This window comes from Ixodes scapularis, unplaced genomic scaffold (genome assembly GCF_016920785.2).
Source record: "Ixodes scapularis isolate PalLabHiFi unplaced genomic scaffold, ASM1692078v2 PGA_scaffold0__279_contigs__length_252992795, whole genome shotgun sequence".
In the NCBI taxonomy this organism is placed as follows: domain Eukaryota; kingdom Metazoa; phylum Arthropoda; class Arachnida; order Ixodida; family Ixodidae; genus Ixodes; species Ixodes scapularis.
The window spans coordinates 65,891,501-65,914,392 of NW_024609835.1; the positions used below are offsets into that span (position 1 = coordinate 65,891,501).

At 47.8% G+C, this 22,892-nt stretch overlaps 1 protein-coding gene across 1 annotated transcript in view; it reads left to right on the top strand.

Annotated features, from left to right (window-relative positions):
- The window catches only part of LOC8033994 (oligoribonuclease, mitochondrial), a 38,300-nt gene extending 33,006 nt beyond the window's left edge, over window positions 1-5,294 (top strand). Inside the window, exon 6 of the mRNA XM_029980734.3 lies at window positions 4,996-5,294. Within this exon, the coding sequence (XP_029836594.2) occupies window positions 4,996-5,077 (82 nt within the window). The 3' untranslated portion in view covers window positions 5,078-5,294. The remainder of the gene's footprint in view (window positions 1-4,995) is intronic.
- Window positions 5,295-22,892: the final 17,598 nt, after the last annotated feature.

A 22,892-nucleotide genomic window follows, 5' to 3' on the forward strand; every position in this document is an offset into this window, starting at 1 on the left:
CCTTCTTATTTTAGCTTGCTTTTTTCTAGATTAGCGTGTTTGTATACCTGCTAATTCGGGAAGCGTAAATGGTTTATCACATGAACGGTTCAGCAAAACCACCTAGAATGTAAAAGAGAGTGCTTGTCATAATAAAATTAAGCAGACCCGAAAAGTTGATTTCTAATCAAATTCTTTTGATAAGATTTTTTTAAAAATAGGTCATGAATTCGACAAACAAATAAATTAATTAAACATTAGTCTGGAGGTAACAAAGCCTATGCAAAGATCAACGGGAGTTTTTTTTTTTTTTAATTTGCTTTAGTTGCATATCTTTACTAAAGTTCGTGACATTCAGGGGACATAGCGCGTCAGGGAAATGCACTATTGCGGAGGAGCAGGGTTCGAACCCTGCTCGACATAGTTCTCCCTATCATTATCGGCTGTCATCGCGTGCTCTGGTTCGGAACATTCCTGAATTTACCGATTACACGAAAGCAGTAGTAATGGGTCGCTCTAGGTTCGTCGGCCTTCCGTCGCCGATGCAGTATGCGTGGTACTTTTTAACTTTGTGGGCACAAGGTCGCCTCGGTAAACGTTTATTTTCAGTTCTAAATTTGTCTACCAGTTTTTATCCGTGACAACATATGCAGGGTGAGCGAGAAGTCAGTATCGTATTTAAACGGCTACTACTTTATTACAAATAAATATATTTACACAAAGAAAATTGTTCGTTACCAAGTCCGTGGGAATTATTGCGATGCATTAAATTTCCACGTTACGCGCCTGCGTTGTTATCCAGGCGCTGCAAGCGTCGCGGTATGCCATCAACTGGCTAATAAAGGAGATTCCATGGAATCTTTCCTAACACAGCGTTCATACTGCCCTCCATTCGAAACCGATCCAGCTCTCATTAATGTTTTCTGCCGATTTCGAACTGTGTTGGAATGGATCGAGTGTAGCGTGCCGACCGTGAACACCTCGCCACCATTGCTGCGCGAACACACTTCATAAAATCTCGGCGCGATCCGGCGAAGATAGTTTGTTCGCCACTTGTTCTCACTCACTCACGAGAGTTGTCGTAGTACTATATAATCGTTTACCGCTTAAGAAACTGAGGGCTTATTATGTTCACGATTCTTGCTTCGTGATTCGTTGTCTTTAGCGCCCTTATCAGCTAATACCACAATCTCACTGGCAACGCAGCCATAATAGAATGTTCGGAACTTGTCACATCCCACGTTTCTGATCTTTCCCAGGGACAGGGAAAGATCAGAAAAGAGCATTTCTGAAAATCGGTCAACACGTAATGAGACTACGGTAATTTCATATCAGAGAATGACTTCCCACCCACCCTCAATATGTACTGGATAGCCGCAGCTCTACTTTGCCTGCGGGCAGAGCGTAGCTTCAGTCAACTTCGAAGTTCCAGACGCGCGCGCACTAACCCTCCTGTGAGGAGTGCTTTTGTTTCAACATGCTTCTCGAACTGCTGCGCAGACAAAGACCGGGGAGGGAAGAGGAAGGGGAGGGAGGGGGGGGGGGGGGGGAAGAGGCGAATTGTTGTCCCAGATTTAACGTAAGATAGCGCCACGTTTCTGGATAAGGAAATACAGTTGCGGTTCTTAAGTTTCTGAAGCGCTTAAAATCTTTGGTACGCTTTTTGCCGGTAAAGCATTGACGGTGGTTGAAGCCAATAGAAGCGCAGCAAGAAAATCAAGTCAGCGTGATTCGTTATGCTTCCCGGTGTACCGGTGATATCGACCCGTATGAAAAAGCAGCGCGGACTGCGCAGGTGTTGCTTCTCTGCAACACACCCCAGCCGCGGGGGAAGCGACCTCCACACGCTTCAAAACCGTATTCGGAAGTAGTTTTCATTTGGGGATAGTTTTTGCGTGTTTCGTAGTTTGGCTTCATAATAGATAGTTTCGAACACCCTTGCACGTCTGCGAACTATCGTTTTATTTTGGGGCATTGTTGTAATACACCACCTAAAAACACACACACACACACACACACACACACACACACACACACACCAAAATCGGGATTTTTTTTATTGATTTTTTTTTTTTTTTGGGGGGGGGGGGGGGAGGGGTTGACACCGATTTATTGCTTTTACTTTGGGGTGAACCAGTACGAAACAGGGAAGACTGAACCTATTATTCATATATTATAAGAGTTCGCCAATTATAACTTCAACGAATCAAGACGACGGAAAATCTTGACACGCGGTCTTCAGACTCCATGAGCATTCTGGAATTGTGCACAATTAATTTTATGTCGTCATATCTATTCATTGGACCGTGCAATTCCGGTACTTCACTGGACGCGTTCTAATTTTCCATGTAGATGCCACTCTGCCTTATTTAAAGAGTTATGCGCAGCACTGTACGATGCACAAGCGTGAGCGCATAGCCGTAGGAAGTGCTTTTTTTGCGTAAGTTTTCTAACTGTCGTGCGTGATACGAATGAGTTCGCTGAGTCACTCGCTCGTGCGTCATACGAATTAGTCTGCTGAGTCACTCTGTCGCACCTGTACCTTTGATAGCATCGATCATAACCTGCCAGATTGAACTCAAGTGGATGACGCCTGGTATTAGTATTGTTTTTGTGTGAAATGCCCTATAGGTCAGGGGTTAAAAACAGCACTATTTTCCTAAGCACGGGAGTTGCGCTGACGAGAAAAAAAGAAAAAAAAACTTAAAGTGCATGCTGCTGTGTCATCGTAAAATCTTTTTTTTGTTTGTTTTTGTAGCAATTAAATTCTTAACGGTTTAATATTTTACTGCTAGTTTTGCGAGAAATGTGCTTTGGTGGGCTGCTCGGACAAAATGAAGTCTCGGTTTTCATGCTGGACGTATGTAATTATGTACGCTGAATCTCTGGGAATACGCGTCCCTGATTTCGTTGCGTACGTCTTAAAAAAAAAAAAACTGCAATCTGCAGGGCCAGAAAACCAAGTTATGTTGTTCACTCAGTCGGCCAGGTAATAACATTAATGACACTCTACTTCTCGTGGAATTAAATGCACAAAATGTTGCTCGCTTACATCTAGGATAAACAGGTAATTTAATTTCGATGGACAAGGATTTCATACAAGAGGAAAGTGTTTCGCGTGATATACGTTACGTGCTTCCTTTCATGTCTCATCCTCTCTTACCCTCCCTTCATGGTCTTCTTTGCTCGACGCCAACGTCTAACAGATACTATATGTGGTGAAAGTCAAAAGATGTCCGTTCTTGCCCGTTCTTTTCATTTATGATTTCCTTAACAAGTTCTTTTTTTTTTTTTAAAGAGTCGAAAGTGGCAACGAATCGCTATGACTCGTTCCCACGCTGACGTTTGACTACAACCGATTGAGACCAGACCGGTTTTTAAAACTCTTGTGGCGGCTTATGACCAGCTCCGCAGCAGCGCCTCCATTAATAAGCCGTCGCAAGAGGCTTAAAAACCGGTCTTGTCTCAGTCGGTTGTACTCGGTTGCATATGTGTGATCGGGGCAGGCCATGCCACAAGCACAGGAGCTCGAGGTCGCTGCTTGCGCGACCTCGAGCACTTGCTGTAGGAATTCACGTCTCAAAGCCAGGAGCGCCGGCTATAAGCTAGCTCGTGATTGTAGCCTGCAGTTTCAGCTTAAAGGGGCCATGAAGCGATATCGGGTTGTAATGTTCATGACTTTGCAGAGGCGTACTATTCCTAGTCTGGCCCAAGTATACTCGCACAGACCGCACCACTAATTCAGAAACTTTTTTTTTTTTTTTTTTGTCGCGGTAAAATTGCAAGCATAAAAGAAAACTATTTATTTTAGTTTTTCCTTTACGAAGCTTGATGGCGTAATTGTAGGACCGAAACCATCCGCCTGACGACAGTCGAGCGCGGCTTTTGGATTGGACACACTGCGTGAGCACTCGACTTCGGCTCGTAACAATCAATGCTTCGGCGGACACTCGGAAGTGACTTCTGTCCAACCACTGCGGTGATGAGGATAGCCGAACTCTAACAAATGCCTGGAGTTCGATACGGGTTTTCTATATACTTTGCCAACCCGAGCGCTTGGCTATGATTAACGTTGGCGGCATAGGACAGGCACAAGGCTACGTGGCCGCTTCGGGCTCCTAGTTGAGGGGATGAACGATGCTCATATTTCTCGAATTTGTCGACTGCCATTGATCATAAAGAAGAAGGCAAGTTTATTCATTTATTAACGTCACGGAGTGATTCTAAGTAGTATATAGCGGAAGCAGAAAAATCGTTTCATAACCCATTTAAAAAAACACTGTTTTTTTTTGTTTTTTTTTACAGCATATGTGGGGACGCGTTTGTAAAAAAAACTAATAACTTTACGGGAAAAAAAAATTTAGAGCAATATTGACGGCTCGAGGCGCGATTTGTTGGCAGCCACCTCCTTTCCACTTGTTTTCTCCCTCGGCATTTCGGCCGCGTGGCATTTCGGGTGAATCGGCTTCGCCTTCACGACCGAGATGGTCATTCCGGAATGACCCGTGACGTCATGAACTTCGCGCGCAGAATTTCAAATAAATCTCTCGCCGTCAGTATTGCTCTAATTTTTTTTTCGCGTAAAATTTATTTTTTGACACGCGTGTCCCAACCAGTCTGTCAAAAAAAAATTTTTTTATATATCTTTTTAGGGGTTCTTTAAGGGTCAATCGATTAAAGTTGGAAGGCACAAAAAGACTGGTCGGTGCGGCGCAGGGCAATGGCGCTTTTTTGTGTAAGCTTTTCACAAATATTTACAGAGAACGCCGAGCAAGAGAGAAAGCGTAGGATGCTTGTACACATTGTAGTGATAAAATTAACTGCATTTCGCGAAGATGAAGGAGCAGTGTTCAACTGCACATAAAAGTAGGCGATGAACAACCGAATGGAGCATTCACATTAAATGGTTACATACTTTAATGCACCGGAGGTTTTTACTCAGGTTAGCCTTAGCCGCCAATGCGCCCTTAAATTCAGAACAAAACCGAATGAAGCATGTTTCTGCTGTTCTTACAGGGCCCTGGCTGACATCAAGGAAAGCATCGAAGAGCTCAAGTTCTACCGGCAGAACATATTCAAACCAGCGGATTCAAAATAAGACTGAGCCTTTGTTCTTTTCCTTCCTCCTCTCACCTACAGGACTTCTGTTCAGTCCTGGTTTTCTTGAATATATGATATGCAAAACTGTTCGAACGTCTGCCAAAAGTCTGCGCGATGCCATCTTTGTTAGGTCAAGATTCGTCTGCTGTTTGTCAGGTCCGTAGCGTCGTCGGTAACAATTGAGGCCTCCTGCTCACCGTCATCGATCCTCAACCACACTTGCGAGCTAAGGATTAATATTGTTTTACGCTCTTCCTTGCGCATGTACGTGCTCGTTGCCCCGCCGATTACTGGTTTCTTGCCGTAAGCAACATGGCGGACGCACAGTTCTGCTCGAAATTTGGCTTTGAGTGCCGGCGGGCACGAGCGCCTGGTCTTCGAAAGCGCCTTCTCTGCGCGAGTGCTTATGCGAGCGAAGGATTTTTCAGAACTACGCTTTTGCGCCCTGGCCTTTGCCATCGCCGAAACCAATTAGTGAGACCATGGCCTCCGAGCTTTTTCGCCCTCTGGCTGCGCTCCTCAGGCCATTGCATTCGCACGGTGAGACTGCTACTGCGGGGCGCTCGGTGGCGCTCGCAACCAAACCGAACTAGGGATCCTGTATAGGCTCCGTACGGGAGCCAGAGTTGCGTGTCTGTTTTCCACGTGCCGCCGCGCCGCTATTCGCCGAGATCCGATCACTTGAGGAGCCGGATCAAGTGCCGTGCAGGAAAGTAGACGTTCCACGCTCCCCGGCGTACGTTCCCTTGCTTTTGAGCGCGCCGCGCGCCTCGTACGCGCGGCGCCGCTATTCGCCGAATTCAGTCACGTGACGGTCGGGATCAACTAGCCGTGCAGGAAAGACGACGCTACGGAGATGAGCGAGCAACTCTGACTGCCGTGGGGAGCCTATACAGGAACTCTAAATTAAACTAGAGTTCCTGTATAGGCTCCCTACGGGAGCCAGAGTTGCGCATTCAACCCTGGAGCGCCGGCTTTCCTGCACGGCATGCGGAGTCTGCTCCTCACGTAACTGAATTCGGCGAATAGCGGAGCCGCGCGTTCGAGGCGCGCGGCGTGCTCAAAAGCAGGGGAACGTACGCCGGGGCGCGCGCGACGTCGTCTTTCCTGCACGACAATTGATCCGGCTCCTCACGTGATCGGATCTCGGCGAATAGTGGCGCGGCGGCACGTAGAAAACAGACGCGCAACTCTGGCTCCCCTAGGGAGCAGGAACTCTAAACCAAACAACACAAACAGATAAACGCAAACTGTCATCTTCACAATTATCGTCCGTCTACGGAACTTTCGAGCAGCCCTAAATGTGGTTCCCGCCTCTCGTCGCAACACGCAGGCCTATGGGAAGGAAGAAGTTGATCGTTCGCACTTTAATCTTTCCGAAGCGCGGAAGGTGTAGAACAAATGCCTAAGATGTTGTTTTCAAATGAACTGCGCTTCTAAGTATTTCAGTAAAACACAAGAAGTTCAGCCAATCAAAACCAGGAAGGCGATGTCAAAATATAGATTCGCACTAAATAGTGATAGTGATTTATTTCGGTTCACAAGAGCCGCGGTGCCGCAGAAAGGCAAGTCGCACATACCGTGGAGTCCCACGGCGCCGCGTCCAACGATGATGAGATGGTATTGCACAGATTAATTTTTAAATGGAGCTTGTGGTCGAGGGTGCGCGGTTGATGTTACGGTTGAAGAGGGTGAAGAGCGTTAGGGCTAACAGCGGTCTTCGCGACGGTGGTCTACGTCGGGTCGCCATGGGCTGCTCACTTCTATCAGGCCGGTCTCGAGAGCCTGACGTGGGCTCACTGCGTGCACGGCTTGCAGACGAGCCGCCCGAATTTCCGGCGACGCCCACGGCGGCTACGGAGAAGGAAGTGACGTCAACAACGCAGCAAATGCCGATTGGATGTTGACTGACCTCTCATCAATCAACATCCAATCTGCATTTGCTGCGGTGTTGACGTCACTTCCTTCTCCATAGTCGCCCTGGGAGTCCAAAACGTGCAACATAGGGCCCCAGTACCCATCGTGGTGGGGCTCCAGCGGTTGGCGCCTGGGCTCGCCATGTGGCTGTCTTCGTGAAAGCGGGCTCTGAAGTCTCCCAGCTTGCGCTTGAGCTTGTACTCAAGCGGCGTGACCTGTCACCTAAGTGTGGATCGAAGACATGGTGTGTGCCACCGGTCCAGCTGGCTCTCCGGCGATGGGAAAAACGTTTTAGCGCCCAGCTGGCTTTCCCTTCTTCCGATATTGCATTCTGAGGTATGATTCAGTGAAAAAAAAGGGGTTGTTTGTATGTTTATACAGCCCAGAACTTGGTCTGCCTGAACGGGCGACGAGTCTCCCAGCTGTAGATGAGAAATTTAGCCAATGCAGCAAGTGCAACCGCTAGCCTGGGGTCTTTAACGTGCATCGCGCGCAGTAGTGGTACACGACCGCACGCCGGTACGATGCTCATCCAGATCAAAACGGGCCGGGGTGGGGATTGAACCCAGGATTCAGTGAAACAGCGCAAAGACTGGAGGACCAAATAAAAAGTATGATTCAACAGAGATCGACTTACATTTCTCTGTTGTAATGATGATAACAATGAAGATGCAATCCTCATGCCGAGGGCTCACTCTTGACAGCGTGATTTCAGGCTGAGCAGCAAAACTAGCGGCAGTCAAAACAGATGCTTATATTTTTATGTAGAGGCAATGCGAACAAGCCTCTTAAACTTTTGCCAAGAGTCAGCATTTCCGGAAACGCAAGAGGCTCATCCCGAAGACTCTGCCCAAGAATGATGTTGACATGTAAACCTAAGAGCTTTGGTGGCACGTCAGGATGAGCTGCATAAGAGCTCGGTTCTGATGAGCTGATTTCTATTTTCTGCCGTTTGGTTTCCTCGCCTGGTTTCTTATTTTCTACCACACGGCGTTTGTTGGGTGGATGTGGCTAGACGAAGTGAGGGTTAAGAACAAAACGAGCGTGTTGGTAACGGTAATTAGACATGAGGAAGATACATAGAAAGGGGGTTGTCCGTTGTCCGTCCCCCCCTTTCTATGTATCTTCCTCATGTCTAAGAAGTGAGGGTCTTTCGGAAAAATGCTTGGCGCGGCCTCTGACGTGAGCTGTCTTTTTATTTTTGTTCCTTGCTTGTGCTCGAAGCTGTGGAAATGGGGGCTGTGTACAAGGCTGTCAGGAGACTTGTCAGTTGGAAAAGAAGTCTCCGTTGAATGGCATTTAGCCACACTGGCGCCTTTCATCTCGGAGTTATTCATGAAAGCACAGTCCATTTTTGTTTCTTTTGTGTGACGGGCAAAATGGAATGCTGCAAGACATTACCTGCAAAATAGAACTCTATATGTTTTGTTTTCGGACGGTGTTCATCTTCTCGTCAGAGACGGATACAGGAAAGCAAATAAGTAAAAAAAGGGTAATTTTGCGGTAACATCTGTTAGAAACAAAAGAACTTTGTTTTGGGATCCGCAATCGAAAACGTTTCAAGATATTATAAGAAACCAACGTTGCCGCCTAATTTTTAGAGGCAACAATGAAGGACTACGAATCGTCTATGACCTAACGATGGAAATAGACGGTGTCATTAGCCTGCTAAAAACATTATCACTTAATTTCTGATTGTTATCCGGGGCTCTTGCTACTATTTAATTACTCTTCTTCAGGTACCTTATATATTTCTAGCATAGGCTGCGGTGACCCAGCGCAGAGGGGCATAATATAGGCTGTAGGTTGCTTTCAATCATTCATAATTTTTATATTATCTGATGTCCGGCGGGTACCATGACGGGACCTTTCTCGGGATTTATTAGACACCATCCAATTCATGACGTAAGACGCTAAGTTGTATTTTGTTGTCATCTAAAAACAAAACCCCCACGCGAAAACAACCTATACACAATAACGACTTTCTGTCACGACTTATAAATGAAAACTTTGGAAATATTTGCAGGGAATGTAATTTTGTGCATGGAGCTTAATGATTAGGACCATATTATTTAGACCTCAACACTCATATCCCGCCAGATAAAAAAAAAACCAGAGCAAATATTTTGCGAAGAGGGCGCGAGACGTGGTTTACGTGGCTTGCACATGACGTCATCGCACCATTCTGACGATCATTCCTACTTGCTCTTTCTGAGAAAAACAAAAATTTCGACAGTGCAAAATGTATGCTGCAAAAAGTACGAACTTTTCAACCCTGCCGCCACAATGTCAGCCGATGTGGCGTCAGTGCAAGCCATGCACGGGACACTGAATTCTGGAGGCTTCGCTTGACCAGTGTCACTTCTTTAAATCGCTAAGCATATTATAACCACGGACCCAACGCGAAACAAATGCCTAAAAGTGGCCTCCCAGCACGCCCCTACTGTAGATTTCCGACTGCCGTCCCTTGGCATACACGGTAGGGCAGGACTATCGGACTCCCCAATCTCGGTTAGTACTTTCTGTTCACAGTTAAAGGTCTGCACAGTGGCAGTACAATACGCTATTTCTAACGAGCAAGTCCGTACAGTACATGTAAGTGAAGTTAAGAAAGGTGTTCTCATGCATGACGACAAAACATATTTCTATGCCTGTCTCGCCCGCACAGACCGTATCCTCAAAGTACAAATACAGACTCGCACTAAATCTTGCATTCTGAGGTTTTCCCCGGCGAAACAGCATAAAGGACCGGAGCAGCGAATGAAAATTACGAATCAACTGAGATCGACTTACCTTTCTCGATTCTGGTGATGAGAACAATGAAGATGCAAGCTTCATGCCGCGGGCTCGCGCTTGACAGCGTGCTTTGAGTAGTAGTAGTAGTAAACGTTTATTTGAACCGCTTTAAGGGACAGGGGGAGGAGAATGAATCAGTGGCATCGCGGCCTGGACTCGCGGTATGGGAGGAAGGAAATTATATATGTACTTCTATGCCAGCTTCGTGGATATAATCCAGAAGCGCGCGTAGAGTTTAGTATTGCTTATCTGGAGGGCCTGTGGGAAAGACCCAGTCCTCCATGGATGTCACCCCGTCCTCTAGGTACTCCTTCCTTGTTGCATCAAGGCCTTTGCAGCCCCATAACAGGTGAACTAAGTCGATCGCATGTTGGGGGTCTTCACAGTAGCAGCATGTCGCTGGTGTGCGCGCCTTTTCCTATGCTGCTCTTCTGTTCGGCGTGAAGGCGGTATTGATTCTAATGCGCCTTAAGAGCACCCTCGTTCTCCGCCCAAAGCCTCGCGGCAGTGGGTCGGAGATGTGTGGAAGATGCTCCCTTCAGCGCAGTACGGGACGAAAGTTTGATCTGCTGTATAGCTTCGACGGGGTCATAGTCGTCTTTGTCTTCGTCATCTTTGGGTGAGGAAGATGCGTAGCCGTGATTATGGAGGTGGCTGGGCGGCTTCTGCGTCTCGCGGAGTGTCGTCATTAGCGCGCGACCTGCAGAGTGGGCCTGCTCATTACCAGCTATGCCTGCTTGGGCGCGGGCGCCCAGGACAGCTGGACTTTTGTACCTTGCAGAGAAAGTTGGAGGGCCATCTTTTTTTATAAGTTTTGCTTTCTTGCAGGGGCTGTTGTTATTTCTGCACTCGGTGGGCGAGGCTACCGAGTCCGTAAAAACGTGGAGCTCTTTTGGCTCATTGGTTGTGTCGTTGAGGACCGTTTCAATTGCATATTGAATTGCCCCGAGTTCGCTACCCTTGACGGAGATGCTCTTCGGTAATTGCTTGGAAGATGTAATTCCTTTTCCTGGTATTGCCACTGCGACCGTAGCAAGTTGGTCTGGGAGTGTCGCGAAAGCCGCGTCTGTGTAGACGGTTAGCTTCTCCGCCGAGCTTTCCCAGGCCTGTATTCGTTTGCTGTGGCTACTGGCTTGCGATGTCTGGCGATCTGGATGTCTTAAACTCGCGTTCTTCGGAATGGGCTTGCCTTCCACGAGTTCAATGTATTCTACCCAAGGAGGGTCGTTCTCTGGGAAGTCGGGAAGCGGGATTGCCTTCCACGAGTTCGATGTATTCTACCCAAGGCGGGTCGTTCTCTGGGAAGTCGGAAAGCGGGAGTTTAAGTGCTTGAATTAGACGGAGAATAGATCTGCCGGGTCGTGAGTGTTGTAGTCGTTCACCGGTGGGCGACAGATCGTACCAATACAGTTTCTTGTAAGGTGTTGAGCTGGGCATGTTCCATGAATGTCCCTATCGGTGTGAACTGGGGTAAGCCGGTAATGACCCGTGCGGCTTGTCTGTTGATGGTTTTTAGTTTTTTCCACTTGCTTTTTGAGATGTTGTAATACGAAGCGCAGTAGCAGACTTGTGATACGATGAGTGCCTTCACCACCTTACATGCGATTCCTTAGTTCGCTCCGCCTCTGGAGCTGCATATTCTTCTGATGACATAAATGATTGCTTTGCATTGCTGGCTGACCTTGGTCATCCAGGTTCTGCACGAGCCGTCTTCATCGATGTGCATTCCGAGTATTCTATCGAGGTAGATGGTCGGATCCTGTCGCCAGCTCTTCTTTGTTTACAGGATAAGACGACTACATAGATCGTTTTCTCCGGGGGTGCGGTGAGGCCGACCCTATTGAGATGGGCTTGCACTTCGTCCAGTCCGGCTTGGAGGATCTGTTGTTGGGTTTGGGTGTCGCCTGTCACTGTCCATAGGGAGATATCACCCGCATATACGGTGAACTTCAGGCTTGGGATCCTTGATAGGCGATATGGGAGGTCAGCCATTGCCATGTTAAAGAGTAGGGGCGAGAGTACAGAGCCTTGTGGTACGCCGACCCTTTTGGGTCGTGGGTCGCTCATGTGGTCCCCTATTCTTACCGAATATGTCTGATCCTTAAGAAAAGCTTTAATAAAGTTAAGCGCCCTGCCTTGTATCTCTAAGCGTTCCGCCTCCTGAATGACAGCCTAGTGGGGGTCGGAGTCGAAAGCCTTTCTAACATCGATGGCGACGATTGAGCGGATGGTTTTGCCACTTGGCGCCCTTTTCTTGGTGATGTCGTGTGACATCAAGAGGAGGCTTTTCTGTGTGCTTAAACCGGGTCTGAATCCTAGGCTGGATGAAAATTGCCGGATCTCTATAGTGGCACCATGACAGAACAGCACACGACATAACAGCACGCGACAAAACAGCACGGTCAAAACAGCACGCGTCAAAACAGCACAGCGTCAAAACAGCACGGTGACAAAACAGCAGTAAAGTGGAGATTTGGGCCAGTTGGTTCATTGCAAGCAAAAAAACGCCGAAAAAATACAGGGACACAGACGGTTCATTGCAAGCAAAAAAGCGCCTTGTCCTGTTTCCCTTCGTCTGTGTCCCTGTATTTTTTCGGCGCTTTTTTGCTGACAAAACAGCGCGCGTCAAAATAGCACGCGACAAAATAGCACAGCGTCAAAACGGCGCAGCGACAGAAGGGCACGTGCCAAAACAGCACGGCGTCAAAGATGCACAGCGTCAGAACAGCCCAGCAACAAAACAGTAAAGCTTCAAAACATGACATTGACAATATAACTAGGGTTCGGCGTTTTCGGTTTGTATTATTTAAAATTCCGCGCACTTTTTTTCGGTTTTTATTCCAAACAAAAGCTTTCGGTTTATTGCGGTGAATATTTGTAGGCTCATAAACTTCTCAGTTATATTAGGTTTATTCTAAAAAAACAGTATACTAATGAAAATGCAATAATTAAAAGCGTTTGTGTAAAATGTATATTGAGTACCCCGTACTAATCTTCTTATTTGTTGCCGCCTTTGGCAGCCGACGTGACCTGTTCTGTAAAATGCACTGGGGCATTATCGTATCTGACATTACCGTCGTGTGCTCGTGTTTGTACACAGGACGAGCATGAGCTTCAGTACCACTTCGGTCGGAGAGGCAAATATCAAAATGGAGAAATTAGCAAGCATTGTACCCTGTGCGTTTTCCCCCATTTTCACGACTGTGAGAGGTGATAAATTCATGCCGACGGCAGAAATGACAATAAAACACTCGTATTTATGCCCTCCTCTAATAGACGGAAGCTAGGGGTGTTAAACAATGCGCGGCATCTACGGACGCTCTTGATTTTCGCTTTTTGATTTCACGATTAAACTCTCTTCCTTTAACGAAGAATTCGACACAAACCTCTATCAGGTGAAAAAATCAGATTTCGTCCTGAGGACCCCTGCGCCCCCGAAGCTTATGTTGAAAGTTGAACCGATCTCGCAGACAAACTGAAAACTGCGAAAGGAAGTTGTCATATTATCAGTAATGAGTAGGGTTCCGTGTTTTCGGAGTTAAGTTTCCGTCAAGTTCGGAGGTTGTTCTTCAGAGTTTATTTCTCGCCGAAAAATCGAAGTTTATCGGAGTTTATTTTTTTTTTTTATTCCTAATTCTCCAAAATTTGGAGCTCAAAATTCGCAGTGTTCCTTATTAAAAATAAACAAACAATATCCAAATGTAAACGTATGCTGGACAAAAAAAAAACAAAAAAAAACGCGATTGTATCAAATAATATTTTCTTCAGTTGTATTTGGCGTTGGTGCCATTACTACTGGCAACACTAATTTGTCCTAGAACAAAAGTGGCACACAAGTGTTATTTCGATAAACGTCGATACCTTAAAATCAATAACCTACTAGAGGTAGTCGCTAAGAAGCCTGTATTTATTCCATGCTATTCCATCAACCTACGGCGCGGCCGCAAGAGATAGAGTGGTAAAGAATGTAATAGAGAAGTTTCAACTGTCCTCTTTTTCACTTTATGTAATTGCTATGGTCCATAGCTTTCGCGGTTACAAAAACACAACCTCTCCTTCCCCTCAGGCACAAATAGTATGACTCAAACCAGAAACATAAGAGTAACTTTTGTCGTGACCCGATAGTACATTGACCTGTTGTCCTGACCGAAATTCGAAAGATATGTGTGGTGGGATTTTCCCAGGACATTTACTATACGCGCTGACTAAACCATTAATTGTAAAATATATTTGTGTGTGTGTGTGTGTGTGGGCGGGTGGGGGGGATTGGCATATCGAAATTCAGAGTTTATCAGATAAATCCGAATAGACGAAACTTTTACCGGTGGGTGTTTTTCGAATTTATCCGAAAACAGGAAAACGTGGTTATGAGTCACATCCCCCCCCCCCCCCCACACACACACACACAAACACACATACCACTCCAAACGCCCTGGAAAATTCTGAACTTTTTCAGTTAAGCCTAAATGTGTAAAAATGAATTCGGCGTACTTTTACCGGTTATATTCGCTTTAACCCGAAAACGCTGAACCCTAAATATAGTGTTTGAAGTAAAAAAAATGCACGTGCAATCCCGTCGCCGCCAGCGTACGTTATTTTTTTCCCCACTAGCTGTTAAATAATGCCATGCAATGGCCAACCCTTTTTCTTTACGTTCTGTTTTGTTTTCATAAAACGGCACCTATTACAGCCTTTTTACATGCGTGCTGTTTTGTCGCCGTGCTGTTTTGACACGTGCTCTTCTGTCGCTGTGCCGTTTTGACGCCGTGCTGTTTTGTCGCGTGCTATTTTGACGCGTGCTGTTTTGTCGCCGTGCTGTTTTGACGCTGTGCTGTATTGACGCGTGCTGTTTTGACCGTGCTGTTTTGTCGGGTGCTGTTTTGTCGTGTGCTGTTCTGTCGCTTTCCCCTCTATAGTGTTCAGTTAATTCGATCTAGAACCATTCACTCCATGAGCTTGCATACGCATCAAGTGAGTGATATTGGTTTAGAAGTTGATAAGCGTGTCCTTGTTCTTGTCAGGCTTGGGGATTGGGACAACGGTCGAATGCTTCGATATTGGTGGTAACAGTCCTTGTTCCCATACCGCGTTAATTCCTTCGAAAAGCTGGTGTTTGGCGTCCTGTGGGAGGTTGCACCTCATGGGAATGGGAATTTTGTCCGGGCCCGGAGCGGCTCTGTGCCTTCCCGTTGTGGAGTGCCGTTTCCAATTCGCCCAGGGTAAAGGGTTGGTCCATCGGGTCCGCTGAGTTAGCCAGCACTGGAGCATACGGCTTCGGTATTGAGTTTGTTGTCGTAGCAATGGGCTGCGGGAAGAATTGGTTTCTGGCCGCACCTGCGAGGTCTTCTACCGAAGTGTCAGTTTTTAGTGCCAGGGTTAGAGGGGCCTTCTGTTTCCTCCTTTGTCCCAGCATAGATCTGCTGGTTGCCCACAGTTTCTTTACTGAAGTTTTCTTCGACAAGGACGCACTGTAATCCAGCCATCGTTTTCTGTCCAAATATATCGCGTGTTTGCGTGCCGCAATAGTGTGCCTGGTGACCTCTCTGAGTGCCACCGGTGTCTTGGGGCCCCTCCTATATCGCTGCAGCGCACGGAGTCTCCTAGCCCAGAGATTCTAGAGGTGAATGTCCGGGGCAGGTGCATCGGCAGGTATGTTGGATCTGGTTGTAGCCGCTTTCAGTGCATCGAGCATTGCTGTTGCAAAGGATTCCGCTTGGCTGTTTTCCAGGTGTCTTCTATAAAGGTCCCAATTGACTGTACGAGCGAAACGCCGGTTCTTTTCGGATTTTTTGGAGTCCACCTCGATCTTTATTGGGAGGTGGTCACTCCCCCATATGTCGATGTTTACATGCCAGGTGAGGTTTCCAGTCTTCCCGTAAATCTATGTAAGATCTGGACTGGTATGCTGTTGTCTGCTTGTCAAGCCGAGTCTTGTTGTTGAGCCCGGCGTGTTTAGTAGTTTGTACTTGAGCCGGGCATCATGTCCTCCAGGAGTTTCTGGCCGTTCATGATGTCTACTTTGTAGCCCCAGCTGGTATGTGGCAAGTCGAAGTTTCCTCCTATAATCTTTCGTTCTTTTGGGTAGAGGACGTGTAGATGTTCTATCCACCCGTGGTGTCTTCGTGATTTGCTTCTAGCCCCTGGCCTGTAGTATACAGATGCGAAGATTACGGGTGTTCCTTGATGTGTTGCACGGACTGCGACGACTTCTTGTCTTTCTGTGCACCATCGCATCAAGTCAAATTAATGTTGTGGCCAGTCCGATCGCAAATACACCGTGGCTTGCTCCTTGGGCACGTCTTGGTTGGGCTTGCGGCCTGATGGAATCGACGGGTTGAAATATGAAGTGTAACTTGTTAGGTTGATGGAGGTTGTCTTTACTTCTTGTAATATAATTCAGACTTGTACCGTACGCATTACAAGTAATCAAATTACTTGTAATTGATTAATTTTTGGAGTAATTTTGTAATCAGTTGATTACTTTTATTAGGCAGTAATCACAAGAGTAATTTGATTACTTTTTGAAGTCAAACAATTACTTGTCACCGTTACAATTTGTCCACGGAACCCCCCCCCCCCTCCCCCGGCACACGCCTTTTTTCATGAAATGACAAAAATAAAATTTTTTTTTTTTTTTTTCGAACGGGAAAAAAGATTTTTGCGGAGCTGTAGGAAGCGAGGTCAATCTCTTTCTATGTACAGTTTCTGTGAATTTCCGTTTTTTTTTTGTTTTTTTTTTTTGTCTTGTTTTTTTTCGAGCTAGGACTGGGAGTGGGAAGCCCCAGGGAAGCCACAGTGCGTGACAAAGGCCATTCAGGGCGAAGTTTGAGGAAGCAGAATGTAGCTTTGTGAGTCCTTCGTTCAAACTAGCCCCCTCACGCACACACACACAGAAATAAAAAAATAGAAAAAATCCTGCTTAGGGTACCTACTCGCAGCCCGTAGGAGAACCAGAACCCAAGAATGCCTAAAGCGGATGCAAAATATAACAAAGGCAGTTGAAATATTTCCCCATTTCCCCTACGTGGTCTTTGTGACAAGCAATGTATCGAGTTGAGAAGTGGTCGGGGCGATCTCTTCCACTAATGAATACTACACATGATCCGTTTCAAATCCTGGAGCTGCTGCTCTTTTGTATAACATGCGAGCTCATCTACATGTGAATAACAAAATGAGCGACGCAAACTTTGAGCAACAACCCTTGTTCAAGCTTAACAAAATCTAGAGCCCCCTCCGCTCCTCCCCCCCCCCCCCCCCCCCACACACACACACACACACTGGCGAACGCCCAAATCATTAAACGTCTTCAAACGAATTCTATGCTTGTGTTCGCATTGTGAAGGTGCAACGACCACGAAGAGGGAGCCAGTTTTTCTGCTTAAATACTTGTGCAAATGTGAAATACAGGTTGGAAGTAGTTCATTGTTATGAGCGCTAAAGATGTGTCTTCACACAATAAAGTAATCGGAAAAATAACGATTACTTCTTTAAGTAACGTCCAATTACTTTTGCCGTCGAGTAATCAAGTAATCTAATCGAATACTTTTTAGCCAAGAGTAATAGTAATTGTAATCGATTACTTTTTTTTTAGTAACGTGTACAAGACTGATATAATTGCATCTGGACGTTTTGATAATATGTTCAAGTGTCTTGCGTGAGACGGAGCATGTTCTTCGGCGCCCCACTTGATGACACTGTACATTTCGCGTATGGTCTATTAGCCATTTTAATCTCAACTACGGCGAAAGAAACATTTATGTGATGACTCTCTGTCCGACGCGGCGACCTCATTATGTTCGGGGCACCGAGCGCTTCAACCGCACGGGGATAGATGGCGCCCAAGTAACGGGTCCTTCCAAACCGATCGCTCCGGTTATTTCTCTCAGCTCTGGTCTCGCATTCTCTTGTTCACCGTTTTTTGTTGTACCCACGGTGGAAGGAACAGAGTTAGGTGATGACTCTCTGTCCGACGCGGCGGCCACATTATGTTCGGCGCACCGAGCGCGCTTCACTTGCATGGGGATAGATGGCGCCCAAGTATGGGATCGCTTTAAAAAAACCGACCGCTTCGGCTGTTTCTACCAGCGGCGGTCTCGCCACTCCCTCGCATCACCGCTTCTTGTTGTACCTCATCGCCGCCATGCCAGCCACCAAGTCGCCAGAGTCCGTAAATCTGTGTTCTCTTCCTTCTTTTTCTTCTTCTTTGGGTTAAGGCTCACCTTCGTGCACAATGATGACACCTGTGATCGACACAGCACTAAATCAAAATACGATGCCAGCCACTGGCCGCACACCACCACCACACCACCACACCGCGAAAAAGGCGAGCACGCTACGCCGTCGACACCGTGGCCGCCGAGGAGGGACGTCATACCTCAGCGCCCTCCGCGGCGGCGCGGAACTAACTACTCCTGGTTCGAGGCTAGTTTCGAACACGATCTGGTCGCTCGCACCCCGCGGGAAGAGCGGCCAGAGTCATCACCTAAATGTGTTTCTTCCATCGTGATCTCAACAGATTGTTGCGTTGTGCCGCCAAGCAGGGTCCGGCACCTGTGCGATCTTGATTGCGTTGTAGGAACGGGGACGAGCGTTTGGATTTGAGCTGCTGTGTTTTATTCCTCGCACTGCTGAGACATCCTTGCTTCGTCGTCGTTACTCTTGTGGCCTACGCAGGCAGTGAGTGTCGCTACAAGGCTCTGGCTTATAAAGCCGTAGGTCCTAGGAGAGTTCATGTACCAAGCTTTGGTGTAGATGCGCGCGTGGAAAGTACTTACGAGGCAGGAGAGGTTGTAGTTGAAACAGCTTGAGTAGAGACTGTGGCTAAGTACGCCGGTTTGATGCGGTCGGTTGCAACTACATTATGACTGCCGTTGATGTCCAGTGTGAACGCCTTGGCTTGACAATCAAGTACTCGAAACGGTCCATCGTAGGCAGTAACCAGTGGTCGACGGATCTGGTCGCATCGCAAGAAAACATGCGAGCACGAATAGAGGTATCAGCTAACGAATATATGTCGATGGTTTCGTTGAGTTGAGAGAACGGGCTGGAGGAGGCGAAAGGTTCGTCTCAGGTAGCCGACGTAGCCGCTGGGGTCTTTCTTTTGACTCGGCGGAAGGTGAAGAGAAGAATTCGCCAGGTAGGCGTAGTGGTACACCATAGACTAACTGGGCTGCAGAAAAAGCCAGGATCTGCCTTGTGCGCCGAGCGAATACCTTGTAGAACGAGGGGTAGGTGGTCGGTTTAACGTTTTCGCGGCTCGTAGGTCGCTAGCTGCCTTCAACAGGCGGTGCAGCCGTTCCACCATGTCATTGGCTGACGGATGACAGGCGGTGGTGTGGATGTGTAGCCCAAGATGGTGACGGAAGTGGCAAACAGGGTGGACTGAAATTGCCGTCCCCTGCCGGTGGTTACCACAGCAGAGCAGCCGAAACGGGACACCCAGCCTTCGACGAAGGCTGCAGCGACTATCTTTGCTGTCATGTCAGGGACGGGAAATGCATCGGGCAATCTTGTGAATCCATCTATACACGACAACACGACAGCAAATAACGGGCTTTCCATTGTGATGGAAGGGGTCCCACAAGTCGATGTGAACGTGTGCGAAGTCAGGTGGACGAAAAGGTGAAAGGTGGGTGATTATGTGTCGTGTGATCTTGACGCGTTGCCATTGAATCCACGTTCGCGCCCAGCGACGGCCGTCCCTGTTCACGCTCGACCAGAAGAAACGAGCAGTTAACTTCTGTGAAGCACGAATTCCGGATTGCTTCTGTTGTGCAGATGGTCGAAAATAGCATGACGAAACGCTGGTCGTACGAATGGGTGTGACACACCAGCTGATGTTTCGCAGGAAACTGTTACCGACGAAAATGGTAAGGGAGAAGGTCGGTGACCTTCAGCGATCCAGGAGAGGAGCGCAAGCGTTGCAGCTCAGAACCATCGCCGTAAGCGGTTGCCAGCTGTTCAGAGTCCCCTGGATCTGCTGAAGAAATACCACCGGCACGAGGCAGTGCGTCCGCACCAGTGTTTTCATATCCGCAGACTTGACGGACAGAAAAAGTATCCTTAGGAACCAAGAGATTAAAAACAACCTAATCATGGGCTAAACAGTTTTCTTGGTTTTCTGACACGACGCAGATAACGGTGCGATTTGTTCACGGCACTTGTTGCACTGGCACTAACACCGGTTACACTGACACGGTCTTCAGGTGGGCTGCCAGAGGCTGATGTTGCAGGCTGCGACCGTCATCCACCAGTCCTCGGATTCCCCAAGAGTACCATCTTTAGTGGTGAGAAGCTGGTCCTGGTGTCGGTTCCAAGTGATATCTCCCGTTGGAGTCTTCACACAAACCTGGTGACAGACTGGACCTGTCTTCTTGGTGATTTTGCCTGACACTCACTTCTCCGCACTCCTGTAGTTGCGCACCCGCACAGCATCTCCCTCTTGCATCATTCTTGACACAGTTGACTTGTAACGACTGGCATCGCATTGACCTTGGGTGACCACTGCAGCTGTCGATGGTTTTCACAGGTCAAGTCTAGAGCAGGCGACTCGCGGGTAGCTGCACGGGGTACGCGAATAGGAACTTGGCTAGCCGCAAGGACAAAGACCTTCATGGTTCTGAACAAAGCGTTTAGTCAGTCCATTCGTTAAAAGATGGTACGGTGCTGATGTGATGTGCTGCACACCGTTTACTTTCATGAAGTCATTAAATTCGTTTGGCACAAACTGTGGACCGTTGTCCGAGACGAGCGTCTGCGGAAGGTCAAACCTGCTGAACATCTCCCGTAGTCGTTCCACCGTTGTTGTTATTGTTGACTGTATGGCATACACCTCCGGCCACTTTGAATGGGCGTCCAATGCGGAGGGCAAGTTCGTCTGCTTCTTGCGCAGGGGTTAGTGGTGACGTCAGAACGCCGAGCCCTGATTGGCTGATCGCGACCCCCTATCTCAGCGTCGTCTGCTCCTTTGCAACGTCGTCTGCTCGCAACGTCGTCTGCGTCTGTCTTACCTTTTCTGCGACTTTCGGAAGTGCAGAGACCAGATTCACAAAACGATCTTACGCCAAAAATGTGCGTAAGACAAAACTTAAGAACAAATTCGTATTCACTAAACGAAATTTTCGTAAGTTTTGCGCAGGTTACGGCGAAATCCTACGACAGCTCCGAAGCTGTCTTACGCACTTCTTACGATCAAATCAGCATGGCCGACAGCGTCGCGGTCGCGACGACCCACGGACGTTTATATTTCTACGTGCGCTTCTCACGCGTCCCGACTTCAAGCAGCAAGAAAAAAGTAAAAAAGTACTTGAAACAGACCACGACGAACAAGAACGCTGGATCCACAAACACCCGGGAAAAGCTCCAACGGCCACGATTCCACCGAACGTGACCAAGCGAGGTCCGCAGTTAGGCTTAGCAGGCACTCCGCGACTCGGTGACCGACTGCCCACGACCGGCTGTCGTGCTGAATGAAATATGCCCGCGCGACCCTTGTGACCCTTTCCCGCATTATACTTTGATCGCTGACCTCAATTTTAGATTAAAAGGTCAATTTCTTCCTCTTGTTATCTCCTTGTTTCCCGAGGCAACGGTGATTCTCGCCGGTGAAAAAGCGGTGAATCTCCGACAGACGCAGGAAAGGTAAAGCAGCCATCGCTTTGACTAGCAGACGTAAAGCAGACGACGTTAACTGCGCCAACCCGCCGACGCCGTTAAAGAATGAGGGGTCTCCCCGCGCACGAAAGGAAGGAAAAGGTATTTGGGAGGGAACTTGCGGACAACACACTCACTCTCGGTTCTTAGCAAACAAACCTCGGCGCCTCGGGACACCTCGCCAGTGAGTCCTTTGACTTCCCTCCTTGATGCGCGTCTGCTAGTTGTTAGACAAAAACAACGTACCGCTCGAGTTATTTCGAAAGTCTTCCCTCTCTGAAGGGCGAAGTCGAGCTCGCTCGACTTTCGAAAGTCGCAGGAAAGGTAAGACAGTCGCAGACGACGTTGCGAGCAGACGACGTCGCAAAGGAGCAGACGACGCTCAGATAGGGGGTCGCGATCAGCCAATCAGGGCTCGGCGTTCTGAAGTCACCACTACTTCCTTTCTCATGCTCAGAAGACGAAAATGAGCCCACTTGCGAGGCGTATATGACCAAATAAGTGCTCCCCTGAAATGGTCCGGCAAAGTCCAAATGAACCCTTTCCCATGGCTTGGTTGGCCACACCCCGTTGTGAATTAGTGCTGCGCAGGGGTTGTTTCGCTGTTGTTGACACTGTGGGCAGCTCTGGATGAGATCGTCTATGTCACGGTTCATCAAAGGCCACCACATATAACTGCGTGCCAGCTCTTTTACTTGAGCAGTCCCTTGATGTCCATCATGAAGTTTCTGCAAAACACCATGTCGCTGGGCTTGAGGTACAGCGACTCGCATTCCCCACATTACACATTTTGATGCAAAGACAGTTCGTTTCTTTGATTGAAATAATGCACCATTCTCGGTTCTTACACTGTTCTCGGTCAACCAGCTGTGGTGAACTTTGCTACCTTGGTAAGAACAGAGTCTTTCACTGTTTGTTTAGCAATGTCGCTGCGCGTGACGGGCAGAGTGTCGAATTAGAGACCAAAAAATTAGTCAACATCGCCACCTTGTTCCTCGTTATCCACTGTTGGTAATGGAAACCTCGAGAAGCAATCAGGTTCAGCATTGTCCTTCGACGACTTTTACGTCAGCTCATACTGGTACCCGGACAGTATGAGAGACCAGCGTTGTAGCCGGCTGGCGGCTACATTTAGGACACCTTTCTTGGTCCGAAGATAACCTGTAGGGGCTTGTGGTCTGTAACCAGACGGAAAGTCCGTCCCACATAAAAATGAAGCTTTTTGATTACGAAAATCAAAGCAAAAGCCTCCTCCTCAAGTTGGCTGTAGTTTCTCTCAGCTGAGTTTAACGTGCGAGAGGCGTACGCTATGGGCCGTGTGGTACCTACTGAGTACATATGCGAGAGAACAGCCCCGACTCCATACGATGGGGCATCGCACGCCAGCTGTATAGATCGACCAGCGTCGTAATGGGCGAACACTTCCGCTGAACACAACAGTTCATTCA